Genomic DNA, 22,154 nt, shown 5'->3' with positions numbered 1-22,154 from the left:
ATGTATTGATGTACGTGGGGAGACCTGGCCAGCATACATGTACAAATATAGACCTATTAATTTCAACGGTTGTATGCTACTTACGTTTTAATGTATATTTGCCTCCCTTGGACAGGGCGGTTGGTCAAAACTTGGGTCCGTCGCATTTTGTAATTTAAGTTAAACCAAAGGCCACCATCCACATCTGGTGAGGACATATTGGTTTCTAACATACCCAAGACACTCCTGACTCACGATGGGTATATGTATTGAAGTCTGGAGAGTGCGAATCGGCACCTTCACCCACCCTCGAGGTACGAGACAGGTCGGCCATATTGGCGATTACAACCCCAGGACGAAATGGACACCGTTAACAAAGACGGCTCATGGCACCATGTCTTGGTCCTTTACACAATGACTATGGTGAGTGCTACAATCATTCATCAACATAATCGTTTGCTTCTCTCAGGGGATGTGGAATTAAACCGGGGCCCCCCAAGGTTGACTTCCAAACATGTAAAGATGAGATTTTACAAGAGCTTCGGGCAATGAAGTGGGAACTTTCTAGGGATATCCGTGATACAAAGTCTGACACACGTAAATGAATCAGTCCGTGGATGAACTCAAACTAGAAATAGCAGATATGAAAAGCCAACAGGAAATACTACGGCTGGATATAGATGCAGTATCTGGACGTGTCGCTTGTGTTGAGGAGCATAGTTCTACTTTAGACAGGTCAGCATATAGTTATGTTACCAATAAGATGACAACCTTGAGAATATTGTGGATAAATTAGAACAGTACAGACGGAAGCAGAATATACTGCTATATGGTGTCGCTGAGAAACCTGCTGAAAATAAACTGAACATAAAGGAAGTTATTTGCGAAACACTGAACACGCACAATAATTATAGTACTCCATTTTCAGCAACCGACAGTGTGAACGCCCACAGGATTGGCTATGCAAAGTCTAATCGCCCGAGACCCATTATAGTTCGATTCAATTCTATGGTCTGCAAAGTGAGAGCAATAGGCCTGCGCGATAAACTGAAGGAGAGTGGATATGGTATAGGCAGTGATCTCACCACACACCAAAGGAAAGTACTCCAGGATCTGAGACGTAACAACAAAAAAGGCTACTACAAGAATGGTGCCCTTGTAGTTAAGGATTACCAACAGCATTCAGATAGGCAGGATACAGATACTACTAATAAATAGAGGTGTGGCCGAGGCCCGGATTATCGCTGTGTTACTAAATCAATTCCAGAGTTTTTGTTCTGCAACATTTCCGGTATTACTAATAAACTTGAATTTGTTTCATATATCACACAGTTTGACTTTATTGGACTCACGGAAACATGGGCCAAGGACTGTGATTTTGATCAACAGCTCGGTGATTACCAGCCATATGTTTTGTCTGCAGAGAGATTGTCATCTATTGGGAGATTATCAGGGGGGATTGTAGTACTTATTAGAAAGTCTCTAGTTAATTATGTCAAAGGTCACATTATTGAACAGAAAGTGATATATATATATGTTATTTTGGATTAATCGGTATTTAAGCTAGTAAAAGATGTATTGGTAGCTTCTGTTTATGTCAATCCTGATTGGTCAACTTGGTACAGGGGTAAATCAACAAAATGTGGAATAAGTTTATTATTTGAATCCTTGTTAGATGTTATACAAAAATATGGTGATATGTTTATCATGCTTGGATGTGACTTTAATTCCCCAACCGGTAATGAGCCCGATGCCTCAGAGAGAGATATTGCTTAAAGGCTTGGCATTCAGGAACCTCCTGATGTTTATGGCAATGTGATCACCAAACGTTTCTCTTGTGCTACTACTGTTAATCGCCTTGGTAAGATATTACTAAACGTATGTAGTGCCTTGAATTTGTGCATCTTCAATGGCCGATGTGGATCAGACGCGGCAAAAGGTGACTATACCTTCATCAGCCACAATGGCACAAGCGTAATCGACTATATTGTTGCATCCCCTTCATTGTTTATGTTGTGCAAACAGTTTGACATTGCAATTGGAACAGAGTCGACCCATATGCCAGTTACATGTTCATTTCACGCACGTTGCACGAGACCCAGGGGACAGCTACCGCTTTGTGTGGAACGAAGACAAAACTCAAACTTTTACAGACAGTTTACTGTCTACAAATTCTATTTCAATGCTTGACAAGTGTTCAGATTTTATCGCTTTAGGTAAAATTGATCAAGCAGTCGAGGTATTTTAAGATATTTTATGTACCGCTGCGAAATGTATGAAACGCCCTTCTTATATTTCTAGAAGTAAACAGCCATGGTTCGATAAGGAGTGAATACCACCACTGTGAAAGGATATAGGTTTCTTAAGGTTTTCCGATCACTAAAAGATTCGTCATCACTTTGTAATTATATCAAGGCAAGAAATACTTACACGCATTTTATCCGTGAAAAAAAAGTTTTATCAAGACAATGTACAGAGTACCATTTTGACCAACTTAGATAACAGTAAAATATTTTTTGGCAAATTTGAAACATTTGTCTGCTACCACTGACCGTCCTAAGCCACATAAAAATATTGAGCAATGGTTTTCACATTTTAAGGGATTGTTCGATTCAGAAATGGGGGATGAGTGAGTGAGATAGATGGGTTTTACGCCGCTTTTAACAATATTCCAGTTATATCGCGGCGTGTCAGCTTAATGTGGGAGGAAAGCCCGAAGTGATGCAGGTCTCAGACGTTTACCACTGCGGTGAAACCCACGAGCATGGTATGCGGCTGACAAACCTAGAAATACAATCGGGGCGAACCGGGATTCGAAACCACAGTCATATGTTTCTGGCGTGCCCAAGGGACGCAACTCTGCACAGCGAATCGCGGCTCCTTAGACGACTGGGCCCCCCGTGCCCCTGCTATTAATTAACCCGTGCCCCAAATGGGGAATGAAGATAACACTGTACCAGATAACAATTTTGATGACTTAACTCAATCTATCTTAGACTCGCCAATTGAACAGCAGGAGGTAATTGAGGCAATTAACAAATTGAAAATAGGCAAAGCTGCCGGCAGTGATAAGCTTATTGCTGAAATGTTCAAATGCGCATACGATGTGTTAGTTCCCTATATTTCCTGTCTGTTTAACATCATGTTTGATTCCGCATATTTTCCGATTTCCTGGTCGACTGGCCAAGTTGTACCATTACACAAGAAAGGGGATACTAATACACCCGATAACTACCGAGGGATTACAGTATTAAGTATTTTTAGCTAGTTATATATATCTGTTCTAAATAGAAGGTTGCAGTCTTGGTGTGATGCCTATGATAAAGTTGTGGAGTCGCAAGCAGGATTTCGTTGTGGCTATTCCACAATTGATAATATGTTTATTTTACAGTCAGTTATGCAGCGTTATCTGGGGAAGAAGCGAGGTAAACTATATGCTTTATTTGTAGACATCTCTAAAGCGTTCGACTCTATAGACAGATCAAAACTATTGATAGTTTTGAATAACAGTGGTGTGTCACCTAAAATGTTTAAATGTATACACTCCATATGTACGACTGTACGTTCCTATGTAAAGTTTAACAATAGCTTCTCAGATATATTGTGACTTGGGTGTCCGTCAAGGCTGTGTACTGAGCCCGTTTTTGTTTTCATTGTTTATCAATGACCTAGCTGTTGAAATTGAGGCTAACTGTGAACCCGGAATTCAGTTCCATCCAGACATAATTCAACTATTCCTGCTACTCTTTGCTGATGATGTAATTCTTATATCAGATACTGAAAATGGCCTCCAAAAACGCATCGATGTACTCGAACACTATTGCCAGAATTATTTCCTAAAGGTAAATCTTGATAAATCGAAAATAGTAGTTTTTAAGAATGGTGGAGTACTTTCTAGATCTGAGAAATGGTATTTCAGTGGTTTTCAGTTGGAATGTGTATCATCGTACAAATATTTGGGAGTTGTATTTTCAAAGAATTTATCATGGTCGAAACATACTTACAATGCATCATTACAGGCTTTTTAAAAAATCATTTAGTCTAGAGTTGTATTTGTCTGCTATCACTATCAACAAATTTGCACTAGCCCAGTTTCGCTGTAGCTACCACACTCTCCACATTGAGACTGGTAGATACCTTAATACTCTACGAGAGCAGAGATTGTGCAATAGTTGCAACCAAAGATATGTCGAGAATGAATATCATTTTTTATTAATTTGTTACGCTTATGATGAACTTCGTCTTCAGTATTTACCACAGAAATATTTTGTACATCCTACTCTTGCTAAATTCAATATGCTTATGGCGGTAAACAATGAAACTGTTATTAGAAATGTTGCAACTTTTTAAAATTATATACCATGCTATGAATATTAGACTCCAAACACTAAGCCTATAAATGTTAATGATGGACCAAATATTGTACCATGGGCCGCTGGCCTACACATGTACATGAATAAAGAATTGATACGTTAAATGTATCTAATTTTACCGTTACGTCAACATCACAGTCCTGTATTTCATCAAATATAATACTTGAACATTTGGATTTTGTTACAGAGGGAGAAAGTTTGAAATAAAGATAAAATTTTGTTACAGAGGGAGAAAGTTTGAAATATAGATAAAATTAAGGCCTAATACATTAGTAATGTATAGCTTTGTTAGATGTAAAGCATAGCAGGATATAGTAATATAAACAGTTAGGCTGTTTTTCAGTTTGAGGGCCTGCTAAATAAAAGAAAATAGAAGTGAAGCCCAGCTTCAACATTCATATATTTTTATGTTAACATGTTTTATAGCGCTTGTACAAGAAACATATTCTCCAGCAAAAGTAATTAAGCATTAAGAAACCTGACAGACACTTTTGAAGTTCAATCCGTAATCTGTATGTTTGTTCATAGGGACAGGACCTCGATCTTTCTGAAGCATTGTTTTCAATCAACAGCCGATAATCCTTAAGCTTACTCTGCTCCATTCGCCTTATTCAAAAAAAATCTGCGAGATAAGTTTCAGCTCTAGTGACCAACTGCAAGGGTAGGCTTCTTTCTTCAAACGGCTTCATTTATTTTGTAATCTAGGCTGACATACATTTACACACACGCACGCACACACATAAATACACATACATAATTTACATACATTTAATCATACATACAGCCATACATACCATGCATACACTCAGCCATGTAATCATACGTACATACTGAATAGGAAGCGTGTGTATTGATCTGTTGTCTTAATCACTGACCCAGTCGGCATGTATCAAATCTTTATATTGTGATAACTGTCTCACCTGACTTATTTGTCTGAATGACACGTCTGAAAACAAAGGGTGAACCGTTACACAGTAACTCGGGGTAACGATTTTCTGTGCTATGGAATCAAAGTACCGTTGTGCTGCATGTGTATGGAGTACATATATCTCACGATGTGTCATTCCTTAACCAGTACGATGTATGGTATGAGTATATACACTTAAAAGTAGACACAAGTTAACGATAATAATGACAGAGAGATAAATAAACGCAGGTCGGGTAAGAATTATTACCTAGGTTAATTATAAGTTGCCATTTTGTAAACAGTTTTTCATAAGATGAAAGAATTGATGGTGGAGAAAAAAGACCAGCAATTAACACTATAACCGTGATGCAAACGCGTTACTTAATACAATCCACAAAGAACAATATATAGGGCGCCTTTTTACTATATATTCGTTATATGATATCAATAATTCGTTTATGGATACTAAAGAATGAATTTATATCACACATTTGATTTTGTTTTATCATAAAATGTTTATTAATATGGCAAATCGGTTTTTAGATATCAATGACTGAATTTATTATCAAATGATGTACTTTATCATCTAAAAAATAAAATATGGTATTGTATCTATGGCCTTCGTCTCCGTAAACTTTATGCATTTTTTTAATAATTCGTGAAGATAGATACAGTTTCGTAACATTTGCATATAATATGGTCATATTCAAATGATGTCTTTACATATATTTAAGGGCAAGCTTCTTCCCTTTGTTTAGTCAGCAGCTGCACTCCTGGCTATGAATGTGGAACACAGGCTTTAGGGTTACATATGAATCTTGTTATCATTGTATTTTAATGCGATTTGAATATTATTATTTACTATCGTACTTACTTCATGTTTTAAATGAGACGTTTTATATTTAGATGTCACCACAAATTACAATTATTGCTTGTAAGCTCAATATAATTGACAAATAGTCTAAAATATATGACTAGTAAACCATTAATGTACGTTGAAAAATATATATTGTAAATGCCAAAATGATATATCCAGGATCAAGTAGGAGATATATGGACAGCAGCGCTGGGAATGTATTCAACAGGCCCGTGAAAACAACACTGCTTTAGCTCAATGTTTGCCACTCCTGGCGGCCATTATGCGACGGCCATCTTACACACAACCCCGTGCTCACGTCTACAGGTCTCTTCCTGTGGTACGGTAATTAGTCGAACCCTCTCCTCAAGTGTATCCTCCATGATATACTCTACTCCCTTTAATTAAATGCTACCCTTTCCCAGCGTCACGACTATGGAGCTGAGACGAAGAGACCCAGCCATCATAAAGTAATTAGGGTCCAATAAAAACAATGCTCCACCAAACCTCATAAATATGATCACTGAAAGTCTAACTACAGTTAACAGGATCATGTATTCTCTTAACACTATCGCAAAACACCATGTAGAAGCCACAACAGTACTCATATTTTCCAACAAAATCACATCTAAAAATGAGACATCAGCAAGTACATATAATAAAATGTGTATTAACATATTTCGTCAGGAAATCAAAAACTTATCTCCTTGTTACCACCTCCAGGTTCAGCTAGACATAGGTCCTCCTTTGGTCAAAAGTTTGTTCCCCCTCTAATGAGTGTGACACGCGTTGCACACGGGTATCACACGTGTGGTGGACGGGTTCCACACGAGTTACCAATGGGGTGCACACGGGTTGCGTAACGCGTTGCCCATGCGTGTAAGGGGAATGAACGTCTAGGCAGTAGTGTACCGGGTCCTTGGTAGAGTCGTCCATCAGGAGATGACCCTGAATCCAGTAACATGTACACCAGAATCCTTGATATTGCAATGGCTCGACAAGGTGATGATATGCTAACCAGACTGCGAGGTGTTCCAAATGGTGATCTTGTGGCCATTGAAGCTCGTTACCACAGACAAAACCCCTGCTACATCAATTATGAGAACCCACAGAATGTCACTCTAAATCAAAAGAGAAACCAACAGTTTACTGCTTACAACACCTCAGTAAGAAGGTTGATCAATGAGTTCATACCTCCAATCCTTGAGAACAGCCAAGTCTTTTTCCTTAGCACCCCGAGAAAGCGATTTTGGAGTTCATGGCTGCTGAAGGTGTTGACTTGCCAGACCATTACACATCACAGCATCTCAAAAGGCAACTCATGAAAGAGTGGTCTAATACCTCAACAAGGCAGGTCTGACTTAGTGTGTTCCAGAAGCACAGCTGTGGGTGATGCTTTGCGCAAGGCAAGCCTGCTTTCGCAAGTGTTGAAAGAAATAATTGATGAAGACGAGACACACACTGCAACAGAAGGGTCTTCCATGATGCATTATGTGGCAGAGGACAGCGTAGTCCACCAGGCGATGGGCATACTACGCAGAGGGTTCATTCAGGTGCACAAGTTAGAAGATGAATACTACTCTTCGTCAGAGATGTCACTTGAAGCCCAGCGCAGATTTGTGAATCCTCTTCTGTACCAGGCATTGGGATGAGAAACTGTATTCTTCGGCAGCCGATATATCTGATGTTGAACCAGCAAATGCGAAATGTTTGAACATAGCTTGTGACATTGTAACATTGGCCATATCAGTACCTTCACCAAAACATCTTGGTCTTGCCACCCATATACACCATAACTATGGCTCCCGACAATTGGTGGATGAAATATACCACATGGGTTACAGTATATCCTACACTGAAATTCGTCGCTTCCAAACATCTGCAGCACATGACATCTGTGAACACTAAATCCCTAAAAATCTGGATCTAAAAATCTTACATTCCCCCGGCAATCTCCCCAAGAAACAGAGGTGGACACCTCATTGTTGCAGTGGCAGACAGCTCGGATCCCAATGAAAGGACCACAGATGGCAAGCGAACCACCCATGCCATGACCAGCATCCTTGTGCAGTGCAACCATAATAACGATCACCAAGTATATCCCAGCATCAAGCATGTACCTAGTTGTACCATAGATCCTGCTATTATTCCAGGTATTACAGAAAGCTTACACCAACATCACGAATATATATTCTGCTCAATGCATGTGCATGTAATGCTTATCTCGGCTATCCAACCATAAGAAGGATTTGCAAATATATCTATTAAATTTGAAACATGTGAATTAAGCCTGGTTTATGATCAGATTAGTTTTCTTCAAATACTGGTAGTGTTGTTTCTGCTTTCAGGTGGCAACCTATCAACAGTTCTTCCTTTCAAGAAGCCAAGAGACCAGAGCAAACAATTGAACCACCCGTGCTTACCACTGAAGTCAAGATGCAAGTAAGAAGATATTTACATACAATTAGTTCAGAGTACTTTTGTACAATGACGATAAAATAAATATTATAACATGAATACCGGCTTTTTACAAATATAAATATATACAATCTATGAATACACTCTTAAAAAAAGAGAGCAGTCCCATATCAAAGTACACTGGTATGTAGTGCTGACCTAGGGAATTGATGGCTTCCTTTGTTCTATTCAGTGTAGTGTACACAGTGGATATATCAGTTTGTGGCGCCATGAGTATAGGGTTGAATGCCACAGTTGAAACTGCAGGTGAGCACTCTGCCTGCATTCCAACATGGAACAGACCCCACGAAGGGACAGTGTACACTGTGGCTTCTTTGCTAAAGAGGCCACTTCTAGCAAGACATACATCAGTTCAATTGCCTTCGATTTTAAAACACCAGTTGAGTCACTTTGCATCTTGACTTCAGTGGCAAGCACGGGTGGTTCAAATGGTTTATCGTCATTGTACAAAACACCTTGGAAATTTTCTCTTGAGGTTCCCACACCTGGTGGTGGAAAGTGACACTAAAGGTCATGACGTTTCCAGTTCGAAAGGGCTTCAGTTTGCATGCATACAATTTGTAATTTGTCATAGCCTTTCCCCCACAACCACCAGTTGTGACAAATCCAATCCGGTAAACCAATTAAAAGTTAATAAGTTAATCAGTTTGAACACATGTTTCCCCGGGGATCCATCTGCACTGATCAGAGCCAAAGTAGGTCGACTTCTTAGGGAATCCATCTACATGTATATTATAACGGCCTGTAAACAACAGATAAACCAGTGGTTGATATTATGAGCAACGTCCAATGCCATCATCTAATTGGGTACCAAAGGGTCTACAAGTGATTTAATCATACTAGTATATGTATGCTTATGAGATCGAGGATATTGTTTTGGTTACAACAAATAGTTTGGAAATCTTCAGACAATCAACTGAAACTCTTCATGGTCATGTAGAATATCTTCATATAATCAGCACATGCGCTCAAGTTTTTTCTTCTTTCACGTGGAATAATGATTTAAACTCGTTCTCCAAAACAACTTAAGCCTATGCTTTGAACGAGACATGATATACTCAAGACCTTTAAGTATCATAAGAAATGTTTATAAAACAGGGGATATTCGAAAATAACAGGGGGATCGGAGTTTGAGTCGTGCAATGTGTGAAGCCCATTTCTGGTGTCCCCCGTCGTGATATTGCTGGAATATTGCTAAAAGCGGCGTAAAATCAAACTCACTCACTCACACATCATTGTTGCCTGTCATGTTCAGATATACCTGTTGTCATGAAACAGCTGTTCATTCCTGGCGAATCAAATAACGCCGCGAAACTGACGGCAGTATACATAGGGCAGTAGTGATTTTTGAACCCTCAAAGCCTAGCCGAGTGAGACAAGGATGTGGTGTATCCGCCTGTTCACACTTTTTAGCGTTGCGGGTGAGTGTGTTCATTCATTTTCATTCATATTTTCGTGGTGTACATTGTCATTCCTGCATTCTGATTAGTTACTCCAGCACATTTGGAGTAATATATATATATCTTCTTTGAGTGGCATTTAGAAGGTGTTAGGATCTACACCGAAACGTCGCACTAATTGTAATAAAGAAGTTGTTCATCCATAGAACTCGTCTTTCTTCAATATATATATATCTCATCCTATATATGTATATATACTCCAAATGTGCTGGGGATAAATATTCCCTCGTTTCGGGTTTAAATGTATGCTTTAATAACCTCCATTGGCTGCTGTTAAAGTGACTTTCGCCTTGCCTCAGGTGGGATCTTATACATGTGTATGTATCCCGTGTTAGAAAGATGTGATGATTCTTTTGGGTGATTATTTGTTGATTGTGTGTTTATATATGCACGTGCAATAGCACTTGGATTATTGTTAATTCTTTTAAAGAATTTTGATACGCTCTTTCTGTCTGCGCTGCCTGGGTACCAGCATCGCCAACCATACCTGTTGATTTACCTGTTGATTTACCTGTTGATTTACCTGTTGATTTACCTGTTGATTTACCTGTTGACTCAATCTCATTATATCAGATCTAAGTTCTCGCTGCCGCTAAGGATCTGAGGACATCCCATAACGGGTCACGTCAGAACGACCTATCGCGAACTTTGACCGACCACTGAAATTGACTAACAAGAAGTCGACATCAGCCAAATAGAAAGCAGCTTTCTCGAGCTTTACGGCATTCGTTTCAACCTGGCGACTTCCATTTCAGACTACGCTTGAAAAATAAGTTGACATAGTTCTCGATTAAAATTTTGAAAACTGAACAAACGAACATTCTGGAATGTCTAATAAATGGTTGAGATTGTATGGCAGTGCTTCACACGTATTGTGCAACGCCTCCTCCGTTCAAATGTTTATCCTACGGAAGCAAGAGATAAACGATTATATTGACAGAATCAGTCGTATGGGCCGTAACCGTCGCGTTTCAATTCACATGTATATATTCCTAACGTTGTATGGAGTAAAGCTATCACGAGGTCAATAAGGTAAACACTATTTCAATACAAAACAGCTCTTAATGCCAAAAAAACTGATTACATGAAGCATCATCTGGAGATGACATATCGCCGCCGTTCTGGTGCTGTTCAGAAATGGAGTTTGGCTACTTTCATCCCACTTTTGGTTCACTGATGTTGTTCAGTATTTTTCAATAACACAAATCATCAAAAGGCACCACTAGACTGATCTGTGCAGCAAGTTTCCAGCTTGTCATGAAAACAAAACAAAAATAACTCAAAGAAATAAATATCCGAACACCAAAAAGCACCAGTTCACTACTAGATTGATCTGTATAGCAAGTTTCAACAAGAAATATTCAACGGTTTAGGAGTTCTGTTTCGGTAGCGGACAAGAGTCATCCAAAGATGACAAATCCCCCGGCCCCCACTATAGCAAATGGCACCACTTCAGCCCCTGGTTAATACATGTACCATGTTGGTATGAAAATGAAAAAACTTTCACGATTTTTTTATGTCTGCTCCGGAAAACAGAGGGACTGACATGCTAATCACGTTATACACGTAGCTGTTGCTTACAAATTATTCAAAACATTAATGTTAATCAAGATGTTGACGGTGTAAAACCTTTTTAAAATGGTATAATGGGATGTCCTCCTATCTTTGTTTAGCGATAGCGAAAATTAAGATCTGATATTAATGAGATTGCTCCCAGACTGTGCAGCCAGGATTTGCACCCTGTAACTTTTTACTTCAATACACTATCATCACTGTCTTTTTGTGTTGTGTCATCTTTGACTGGAGTAGTTCCCACTGTTAGCATCCCTTTCCGTGAGACGGAATTGTTACGTAACTGTGCTAATTTCACAGGTGTTACAGTTAAACTATTGCAGATAACACATGTGTTCGTTGTCGAATTTCATTTGAAGTATTGACTCTGTAACCTTCGTAAGAATTCACGCAAAATGAAACAGGTCTTTGACTTTAACATTTTGGGTACCATTCCTGTTACTCTCACTCAAAATCAAGCTGACCTCTTCAAAAGAATTCCATGGGACGGAGACCCCCGACCCTTTCCCTTGACGCCATCAGCACATTGTTGTTAGCTTCTGATAATGCGATGATGGATGGGCTGTCTTTTTGTCAATGGGTAAAACATTGGCCGCAGATAGACTTGAACACATATTACCAACTACTGTAGGTGTCACTTTGTCCAGCATCTGGGAAGATACCAACGGGTGATTGTGTTATTTTAAGTAAACGGGAGTGCATGTGTAGGACTAGTCAGTCATTCAGACCCTGATACAAACATGTATCAAATACACCCCATGCAAGTCTATAATGTTTGGCAAGTCTAGATTCTGAAAATGAAGAGAGTCACTGGGCTCCCTTTTATTATATTTTTATTAAGATAACTGAACAACTGTAGGACCTAGGCTGACAAACACCGGCTTACCAGTTGTTCACGACGGACAATAAGCTTCTAGACGATGTACAGTTGGTACCAATTGAAAGAATACTTGTTCCGTTTCAGTCATATGCACAGGTTATATACAGAAAAGGATCTTTGGTGGGTCCAGCGCCAGCTCTGCTGAGTTTCCGTATGCGGGAAGTTTACAGAAGTTGGTAAATGGTGAATGGATCCACATTTGCGGTTGCACACTATATTCCACAACAAAGGCATTGACTGCAGCACACTGCTTAGACGATGAGTAGGTGTAGATAAGACTCTCAAGATTTCACCTAATGTGCAAGATTTATAGCAGACATTGATACTTCAAACTTTCATTCAAACTTGAACAAACGGAAAATTATTAAGATTTCAGAAATTATGTTAAAATATCTTTTTTTCTCAGATTTCGCAAGGCAAAGAACGCCGAAAGATGACAGGATAATTATTATAATAATTAGTTCAATAGTTTTTCAGGCATCATGATGAGGCCACCCTATACTGACTATGCGACGGCTCTATCCCTTTGGATTCTGTGTCAAGATTAGATATGTTTGCTGCAGCTGCAAAACCAGATATTCTTTTATTTAAAACTAAGAGTCTCAATATTTTATAAAACAAAACTAACGATTATTTTTTGTTGCAGGCAACTGCTACACTATAAAAGGTTTTTATTTCGATAAAAGTCGGCCAGTCTCATCCTAATTTTTCAGTAATCTACTCATAAAGTTTTCACAACTTTTTTGCCTTTTATGCCCATTTGATTTTGTATAGGCAGGTATTCGAGACTGGTTGTTCTCAGGCGTTGACGTTTTATATGTACTGTGAGGATACTATTAACTAGGATTATTGTTTTCTTCCCAGCGACCCATCTGTCTACAGAGGAGTATTCGGAACAGTGAATATCGCAAACAACGAAGGGTCCGTTCAGATTTCGGCAGTGTCATCATTTACCCGGGTAAATTATTTACAATCTTATAATCTTCAATATAACAGGTGTAATTGTGGAAATACATCTTTCTCTGTGTTGTGCATCTTCAATATGGGATAATGATTGAAACTGTTTTTAAATTAGGAACATTTAGGAAAGAGACAACGTGTATCTTAAGCTAAACTCATGGTTAATTATAACATATTTTCATAAAGCGAGAAGACCTTGTACGCGGTATATCACTCAGAGGCGAACGAACAGGGTCGTGTTCGTATTTATCCGATTGTGGTTTTAATGTGTTCTCTCTGTGTCTTTACAATGAAACCAAAGGTTTACTGGTGGTTATTTGGGCCGAAAATGGACACCATAGAATTCTGTAAAACTTTTCCTTTTTCTTAGAGAATTAACTCCTCTCTCCAATCATAGATCCACGGTAGTTAGGATTACCCCAAGAGTTTGTATACGCCACAATAGTATCGGTATTGTGCTTGTTATGGTCACAGTTAGTGTGAGTCTGTAGAACAACTTAGATCTTAATAATGTTTACAATTATCAATTCTCAGTCACCACATTTAAACCGGTATTGAAATGTTAATTTGTGAAGTAAATCTACGTAATGGTCTAAAAAAATTAAGTATTAAAATTTAGTCTCTTCCGACAAAGCCTCTAAATCTGTGTTCATGGGGGAGTTATGACAGACCCCATCCTAGCTTCCTCGCAATGTAATGGTGAATAATGGTGGAAAAGGAAAGTCATTAAAAGAAGCAATGAATCTAGATGTGATGTCTTTGGGAAGGACGTTGTTACTTGTGTATTTCTTGTCCACAGCATCCTTCTTTCTCGGATTCAGTTGGCCTTTCCAGTGATATTGCAGTTTTGCGCCTTCAAACATCCCTCGACACAACAAGTCCGAATGTTGGGACATTCTCTTTGACTTCCGGTTCCCCCAACTTAACCAACACAGACTGCACGGTCCTTGGATGGGGTGCATTGTCAAGTAAGACCATTCATAATATGCATCCAATGGTGGTGGTGATATGGTTGTCCAAGGTGCCACAATACGGGAGGGACGAAAATTATTGTCGTGGGTTCAAATACCAGATACCAGGCGCTGTGAAACTCACTCACACCCTTCAATATATCAACTCACTCACTCACTCACTCACTCACAGTCACACACACACATACAGTCACACACAGTCACACACGTGCGTCGCTATGTAAATACGTCAAATTGTGTGCATCTGTTGCAATAGCTAAAGACAATATTGCATGAAGACATGTTTAAAAAACAAACGTTCCTTGTCACAATGCTAGCAAACAGCATGTGACCTATAATCACTCAGATCACCCGTCATGATGAGGGTATGTGACCAATATTGAAATGTCAAAAAACCTCGAAAATAAATCCACGTGATGCGTTCACAGCCTGACACCGTATCATGCTCCCAATAAGTGTCTGCCAAGGGATGATTGTTTCACTCGCCGGAAGGACAGGGCGTCGTGAGAGGGCGATCGGCAGCTCCTTCCACATGTGTTCGATTGGGTTGAGGTCTGGTGACCGGGCTGGCCACTCCATGCGGACATTGGTCTCCTGCTCCACGTTTACATCAACGACCCCAGCACGATGAGGTCGTGCGTTATCGTTCACTGGGATAAGGTGCGGTCCGATTGTACCAGTTTACGGACTCACATACACATCCTGAATATCATCCATGTACCACATACCTGCCATCGTTCCCCGCTGTAGGACATGGACATTCGTTCTTCCAGCTCTACTGATCCCATCCCAAACCATGACTAAGCCCACACCATAGCGGCCATGTTCGGCTACGTTGGAATCCTGAAATCTTTGTCTACGCCACACTCGGGCAAGATGATCTTTAAAGTTCAGATATTAACTCGATTCATTCGTGAAAAATACTGGATCCATGTCCTGGTCTATCCAATCGTCATCCCAATCCAAACGTGCCTGCCTGTGATGTCGGGTCAGTGGGATTCGAATGCATGCCCCTTGTGACCGGAGACCAGGAACAAGGAGACGATTACGCCCTGTCTGAGTAGAAACGTTAACGTCACTGGCGTTTCGCAGGTCATTTCTGAGTGTGGTGGCCGTCATGAAGTGATGATTCACCTGACTAATTCTTCTGTCGTCTTACGCCTTCTTAGACGATGAGGGGGTATAATAAGTGCATTCAGCTGTTGCAGTCCTCTTTACAAATTGTTGTTGTGCTCTCTGGTGATGATGTGCACCGATTCTGTCACGATAAATCCAAACACAGGTTTTCAAGCATCTCGTACACATCACTACATGCCTCTTTCCGTTCATCCACCGAAGACCCGGGTTCGATTCCTGACATGGGTACAATGTGTGAAGCCCATTTCTGGTGTCCCCCGCCGTGATATTGCTGGAATATTGCTAAAAGCGGCGTAAAATCAAACTCACTCACTCACTCATTCACTTTCCGTTCATCGTAAAATTAAGGTCCTATAGCTACCAATTCATTGTGTACCGGGCAATTTCAATCCTTATCTTTTGGGTGATTATCTTCAACTTGATTCTCAGCAAACATTTAGCAGTATTTATGTTCGATGCAGATTTTTTTTATCATCAACTTGATCTTTAGCATTATCATCAACTTGAACCTGACCAAACATTAAATAGTATATGTTCAATGCCATATTATGATTTTCTTTGTTTGTTGTTTAAAGCCGCACTCAGCAATATTCCGGCTATAGAAAGGCGGTCTGTAAATAATCGAGTCTGGACCAGACAATCCAGTGATTGACATCATGAGCAGCGATCCACGCAATTGGGATACGATGACATGCATCAACCAAGTCAGCGAGCCTGACCACCCGATACTGTTAGTCGCCTCTTACGACAAGCATAGTCGGCTTTTACGGCAAGCATGGGTTGCTGGAGACCTATGATACCCCGGATCTTCACGGGTCCCATGTTATGGTTGATACAGAAGTACGCTATATTTTTGCAAAATGGCCTATAGTTGCGTCAGTTTTACTTGTTTAAACTGCACGTTCAGAATGGCCATCGACATCTTTGCTCGAAATCAAATGCAATAGGGTGACGTCATTACAATGGTTTAAAACTGGAGGGACTAGTTGAAGCAACTGTGATTTATATTAATCAAACCCAACTCAGATGTTAGGATGCATCACAACCCAGCTGTTTATTATGTCCTTAATTACACAGAGAGTGTATCAATCCGACACAAGCTACCAACTACGATGTCTAGACATCGACCGGAAATAGGTACCGAGAACAGTGCCTTTTTAATCTAGGACCGAGGATTTATATGAAAACCTTATTCATCTTCAAAGTATCAAAGGTAATTACACAGAATGCACCAAGCAAAGCTCTGTGTATTATTAATAACCTTCACTTCAGATGGGATGTTCCCTGACGTTCTTCAGAAGAAGACGGTGACGATAACCAGCCAGATGTCCTGCAATGACGACTGGTCAGTGCTAGGTTTGACCATCGGCGGTGACAAACTGTGTGCAACAGCTGAAGGCTTCTCTGAGGTAATGTACGATACTAAAACTAAATACCAGGTTCACTCATTCTTAAAATGCATATACATTACAGTCACAGTGTAATCACTCAATCACTCACTATTCTTATATACAAATCGAGTTAAATAACATCCCTAATTGGAAGACTGCGTGCTGTGATGACAAATCAACTGTGCTTATGTGAAAAAAATCGGGTATTCTTTAACCTCTTTTGAAGTATAATTGGTCGCGCGTTGTGTTGATAGAGGAATCCTCTTTGCAGCTCTCTGGTAGTTTAACGTTAATGTCCCCTCGGGATTCCAAATGCTAAACTGATAGGTCGTGATATACTGAGTGAGTGAGTGGGTCTGGTTTAACGCTGTGAACAGCAGCTCTGAAGTTTAGTGACAAAACAATATGTGAAATACTGGACTTCCTGGCAGATTGCATATATTGTGAAATTAGGTGCGCGTGGACATTTAGGTAAGAAATATACATTCCCACTGGCAACACGTGTGCTGCCCTCCTTGCTGATCTGGTTCGTTTTCAGTGATCCTTTCATAACATTTTCACCGCTATTTTGACTTTGAGGCCTTATGGAATATGTTTCAGCTTATAATAGAGACTGGTTATTCAATGGCATCGACGTATTACTTTTAATGCATATGAATGGTTATGCTCGGATTGGCAAACTCAAAAACATGGGAATTTGGTCAAGACGTTTTAAATAAAGCTTCGGATATATCGATGATCTGATATTGTTCTATAATAGTCAAACTGCTAATTTTCTTTCTCTGATTTACACACCTGAACTAGAAATAATAGAGACCAGAGAAACTCGCCTCGTCTCTTTCATTTTAAATTAGATCTATACACAAAGAATCAGAGTGACAAAACTGTCCTCAATATTGTGTGACAAGACAGGTGACTTCAACTTTCCAATAGTCAAGTTGTGTGGGTTGGTCGTGTACAGTGGTACCCCTGCTATGTGAGCTGATTCTCGCTTTGTACTTTCTGTATGTGCGTATGTTTATGTGTGTATGTGTGTATGTGTGTGTGTATGTGTATGTATGTGTATATGTATGTATATGAATGTATGTGCGTGGGTGCGTGTGTGCGTGCATGCATGCATGCATGTATGTATGTATGCACTTGACACCTGCTATCTCACTTCGTTTATTCATCATACTGAGCTAGACAGGCCGTGTTGATACAGGAAATGGTTATTGTGGTGATGCCCAGTTATTTAACGCCCTGCTAAGGAAATCAAGGTCCGATATTTAGAACCGATCCATCATTTACATACTGATATGTATGATCTGTTTCAGAGAGACAGCGGCGGACCATTGGTTTGTGGGGTGAGATTAGCTGGTCTGGCTTCCTTTGGTGGGTCATGTGCCGCCAAGGTTCTTCCAAATGTCTTCACAAATATAGCTTCCTTTTTCAGTTGGATACAAAGTCAATAAAAATCTATCAACGTATAATCCTATTTATATTCTATTTTGGTTGGACAACCAGAGGATTCAATATTAAACACGATTCACAAATAAAATTTACGCCTGGTTCACTGTGTCTTGATTTATTCACGACGATGCGGCGTTTAACAACATTGACTCTCTTTAATCATCTAATCAGACAATTGAAATTTTAATTTTAGCTGAAGTAGGATGACAATTCCTCAGACAATGTAACTGAAATTATTTTTGCTGCACTGAAATAGCATAGAAGATCCATAGCTTCTCTGACCTGTGGAAATTGGTGTGGAACGATATGTCCTTCAAATATACACCTTTCTGATGGTGCTGCAGGGAATACCGTAAGCTCTTCCCTAATTACTGCACTGTCCTCAATCTTCACGCAGAGAGGTACCCTATCGCATTAAAGGTCTGATTTTAATAAGATTGCACCTCATTTTCATAACGTAATCATGATTATTCAAAAGTGAAAGAAGCGTCCAACAAATGTCCAACAGCTGCCTGATGCTTCTGTGTGGTTTCAATTACAAGCGTGGTTACAGCTTTTTTTCTTTCTTTCTTTCTTTCTTTGTTGTTTAACGCCGCACTTAACAATATTCCAGCTAGTTGAAGGCGGTCTTTAAATAATCGTGTCTGGACCAGACAACCCAGTGATTGACATCATGAACATCGATCCCCGCAATTGGGATACGATCACATGCTTGAACCAAGTCAGTGAGCCTGACCACCCCATCCCGCTAGTCGCCACTTACGACAAGCACAGTCGGCTTTTACGGCAAACATTGGTTGCTGAAGACCTATTCTACCCCGGATCTTCACGGGTAACAATATTCAGTGAGACATATGGATTAATATGGACTCGTTACTTGGTTCATGCATTTCATCGTATCCCAGTTACGTAGATAGGTGCTCACTGGATTTTCTAGACCACACTCGATTATTTGTTTGTTTGTTGTTTAACACCGCTCTCAGCAATATTCCAGCTGTATGACGGCGGTCTGTAACTAATCGTGTCTGGACCAGACTATCCAGTGATTGACATCATGAGCATCGATCCACGCAACTGGGATACGATGACATGCATCAACCAAGCCAGCGAGCCTGACCACCCGATCCCATTAGTCGCCTCTTACGATAAGCATAGTCGCCTTTTACGGCAAACACGGGTTGATGAAGACCTATTCTACCCCGGATCTTCACGGGTAACACTATTCAGTGAGACATATGGAATAATCTGGAATCCCACGGGTGTGTGAACATAGTGACATTTTTCCATACCCACCACTCTTTAATCCGTCCCCAAAAAAGACCTCGGCGAGAAGTGGTCTTCAGCGACCCTTGCTGGTAGTAAAAGGTGACTAACGGGATCGAGTTGTCAGTCTCACCGACTTGGCTGATGCAGGTCGTCCATGATGTCAATCAGTGGATTGGCTGGTTCAGCTTTGCTGATCGCCGTCATATGGTGGGATCATTGCTGAGTGCGGCGTAAAACAACCAACACACGTTAATCTGTTTGTTAATTTGTTACACCGGGCGATTATAGTTGTTACGGCCCCGTCCCTATAACCAAGATTTCACTGTATCAGAATTACAGTATATCGGAAACCGGGGCATATCTGAACAATATTTCTAAACAAATGAAATCGGTATCTGTAGTTTACTCGTACACTATACATATACAGTAGACTTCACATGGCTACATGGCCGCGGGGTAGCCTTGTTGTAGACGTAGACACTCGGCCACCTCTCACTTCCTGAATCCCATCCTCATCGGCTCTTACGACAAGCAGTTGATGAAACAAAAAACTCCATTACAGGTACACATTTTATTGTGATGCGCAGAGCTATGAAACAATGCAAACATCAGCACAAAATAGATTTTGTTAGAAATCATTAGTTATCACATGGTTAACGTACAATGATGCTCTTAAAAAATGTTTATACAATATGAAACAAATGCCAAAATTAAACCACAGAAGTGTTCTTTTGAAGAAACACTTTTCAAATTGAGAAATCGCTTTATAAAAAATATTAGTTTCTTTACTCAGTGTCATGTTAAAGCTTTTAATAGCATAGCTACAATACATAGCGGACATTAGACAGCACCTTCACCACAGATACGTTGTGCATAACTAGAAGATAAAGACAAAGTGGATTAGCTGAGTGGACATCCCCGGTAGATTGTTGTGCATGATTATTCGGGTAACAAATGTTATATTTGGGATAACACTTTCTGAGTAAAGTACAGATTCTCGTACTTTTTGGGGGTTGAGTCATGTCCGGGATTCGAACCCACCTGCCAGAGTGAGGCACCTAATCGCCAGCACACAAAGTCAGCGATCTAACCCACTCTGCCACCGAGGCTTTGTTCAGGGTTGTCCTGCTGTCCAAATAACACAGACAAAATAAGCATTTAATGCTTCATAGTTCTTACAATGGACAAGCATTCGACATTTCTAAGTATGAAAACAGTAAGACTATTGGGGAAAAAGAAAAAAGCACCAGAAAGTATCTGGAGACTTTATCTCCCTTGGTTGCCCAGCAACTGCTCTTTCAAGTCACATAAAATAACTCGTTCGGATATTAGTTATCAAATAATTATTATTTTAATGGCGATTTTGCTGAATTATTAGAAACAAATATTATCTTTGTCTTTCACAGAATTTTTTGTCACGAAACAAAAGTGTTTTCGTTCTTGTGTTTTTGGCATGACAGTTTCTACCGGCATATTATATTCCCGTTCGGCTTACACAAATACCTAAAAGCTAAAGACATCCAGAGTTTTCTAACCAATAAGAATATTGCTCTTGTCAGTGGTAGATATATATATATACAAAAGCCTGGTTATAACTATAAATATGCAGTGATCTTTTCACATGGCACAAAAACTTACATACACGACGGAATGTGTAGAAATACTTTACCTAATGACACAAAATTAATCAGATATCTTCTAAAGACACATCTGAGCAATCTAAATGTTTGTGATTAAATAAAATTTAATTTTAAAAATCGTGTCCAGAGTTCAGCCAATGACGTTTAAGTATCAACACAGGCAGAAACACAGACCTCCATAGAGATGTTTTGAATCTCTTAACCGATTTTAACAATTATTGGGTTTTTTCAAATAATACCTTGAATGAAAAGGTGAAGGTCACATCTATCACGACGTCATTTTACACTCCATGCAGAGGCCTTCCAGCAAACCAAAACTTTCGATAGATTCTTACATGCTCAGCTTAAAAAGTCAGTTTCAGTTTCCATCTTCGTAGGTAACATCTCCATGTACTGTTATTACACTAGAGTCGACAACAAATACGTAATATTCCGTCGGCAGGATCAAAGAAAGACATTACATTCACACAGGCTCATCCTAGGAAACAAAGTACCGTATTTCCTCTCACAGACGCAACCGGCATGTATTTCTCAGACATTATAATCCCCGGCGTAGAGATTAGGCTTTTATTCCGTCACAGAAAGTTAGGGGCTATTCATTATATGGTTTCTGAAAGTCCAAATGTTTTTTTGTAACACCCTGAAGAGACGTCGCCTGAGTATCGGTGCCAGTTTTAAATCCTCGACGTTTATTAGACGAAATACGGTACAAATATAACTAACTAAGGACAGGTAAAACACATCAACAACCGGTATACATGGGCGTGTTACACAAACACGCCTTCTCGTTTCAATATTTGACACCGACCTTTGTCAAAAGCACAACCGCTTT

General features: G+C 39.8%; 1 protein-coding gene and 1 pseudogene across 1 annotated transcript; both read left to right on the top strand.

Annotated features, from left to right (window-relative positions):
- Positions 1–235: 235 nt before the first annotated feature.
- Positions 236–1,197, top strand: LOC139467599 (protein unc-13 homolog C-like; annotated as a pseudogene).
- Positions 1,198–11,190: 9,993 nt separating this feature from the next.
- LOC139462440 (chymotrypsin-like serine proteinase) lies at positions 11,191–18,418 on the top strand. The gene is made up of 6 exons (XM_071244154.1): positions 11,191–11,239; positions 12,590–12,767; positions 13,370–13,463; positions 14,265–14,433; positions 16,846–16,982; positions 18,281–18,418. Exons 1-6 carry the CDS (start codon positions 11,191–11,193, stop codon positions 18,416–18,418), a joined length of 765 nt encoding a protein of 254 aa, XP_071100255.1.
- The last annotated feature ends 3,736 nt before the right edge of the window (positions 18,419–22,154 follow it).

The sequence above is a fragment of the Haliotis cracherodii genome, unplaced genomic scaffold (assembly GCF_022045235.1).
Source record: "Haliotis cracherodii isolate W230 unplaced genomic scaffold, xgHalCrac1.p SCAF_1, whole genome shotgun sequence".
In the NCBI taxonomy this organism is placed as follows: Eukaryota; Metazoa; Mollusca; class Gastropoda; order Lepetellida; family Haliotidae; genus Haliotis; species Haliotis cracherodii.
This window is presented reverse-complemented; position numbering and strand designations above follow the sequence as displayed.

What these genes read in the sequence shown, in the direction of transcription:
- LOC139462440 (XM_071244154.1), top strand. Translation starts at nt 11,191, where the DNA reads ATGGAGTTTGGCTACTTTCATCCCACTTTTGGTTCACTGATGTTGTTC. An exon ending in TGGTTCACTGATGTTGTTCA is followed by an intron (nt 11,240 to 12,589) that starts GTATTTTTCAAT and finishes GTTCCGTTTCAG; the next exon opens with TCATATGCACAGGTTATATA. An exon ending in GCACACTGCTTAGACGATGA is followed by an intron (nt 12,768 to 13,369) that starts GTAGGTGTAGAT and finishes TTTTCTTCCCAG; the next exon opens with CGACCCATCTGTCTACAGAG.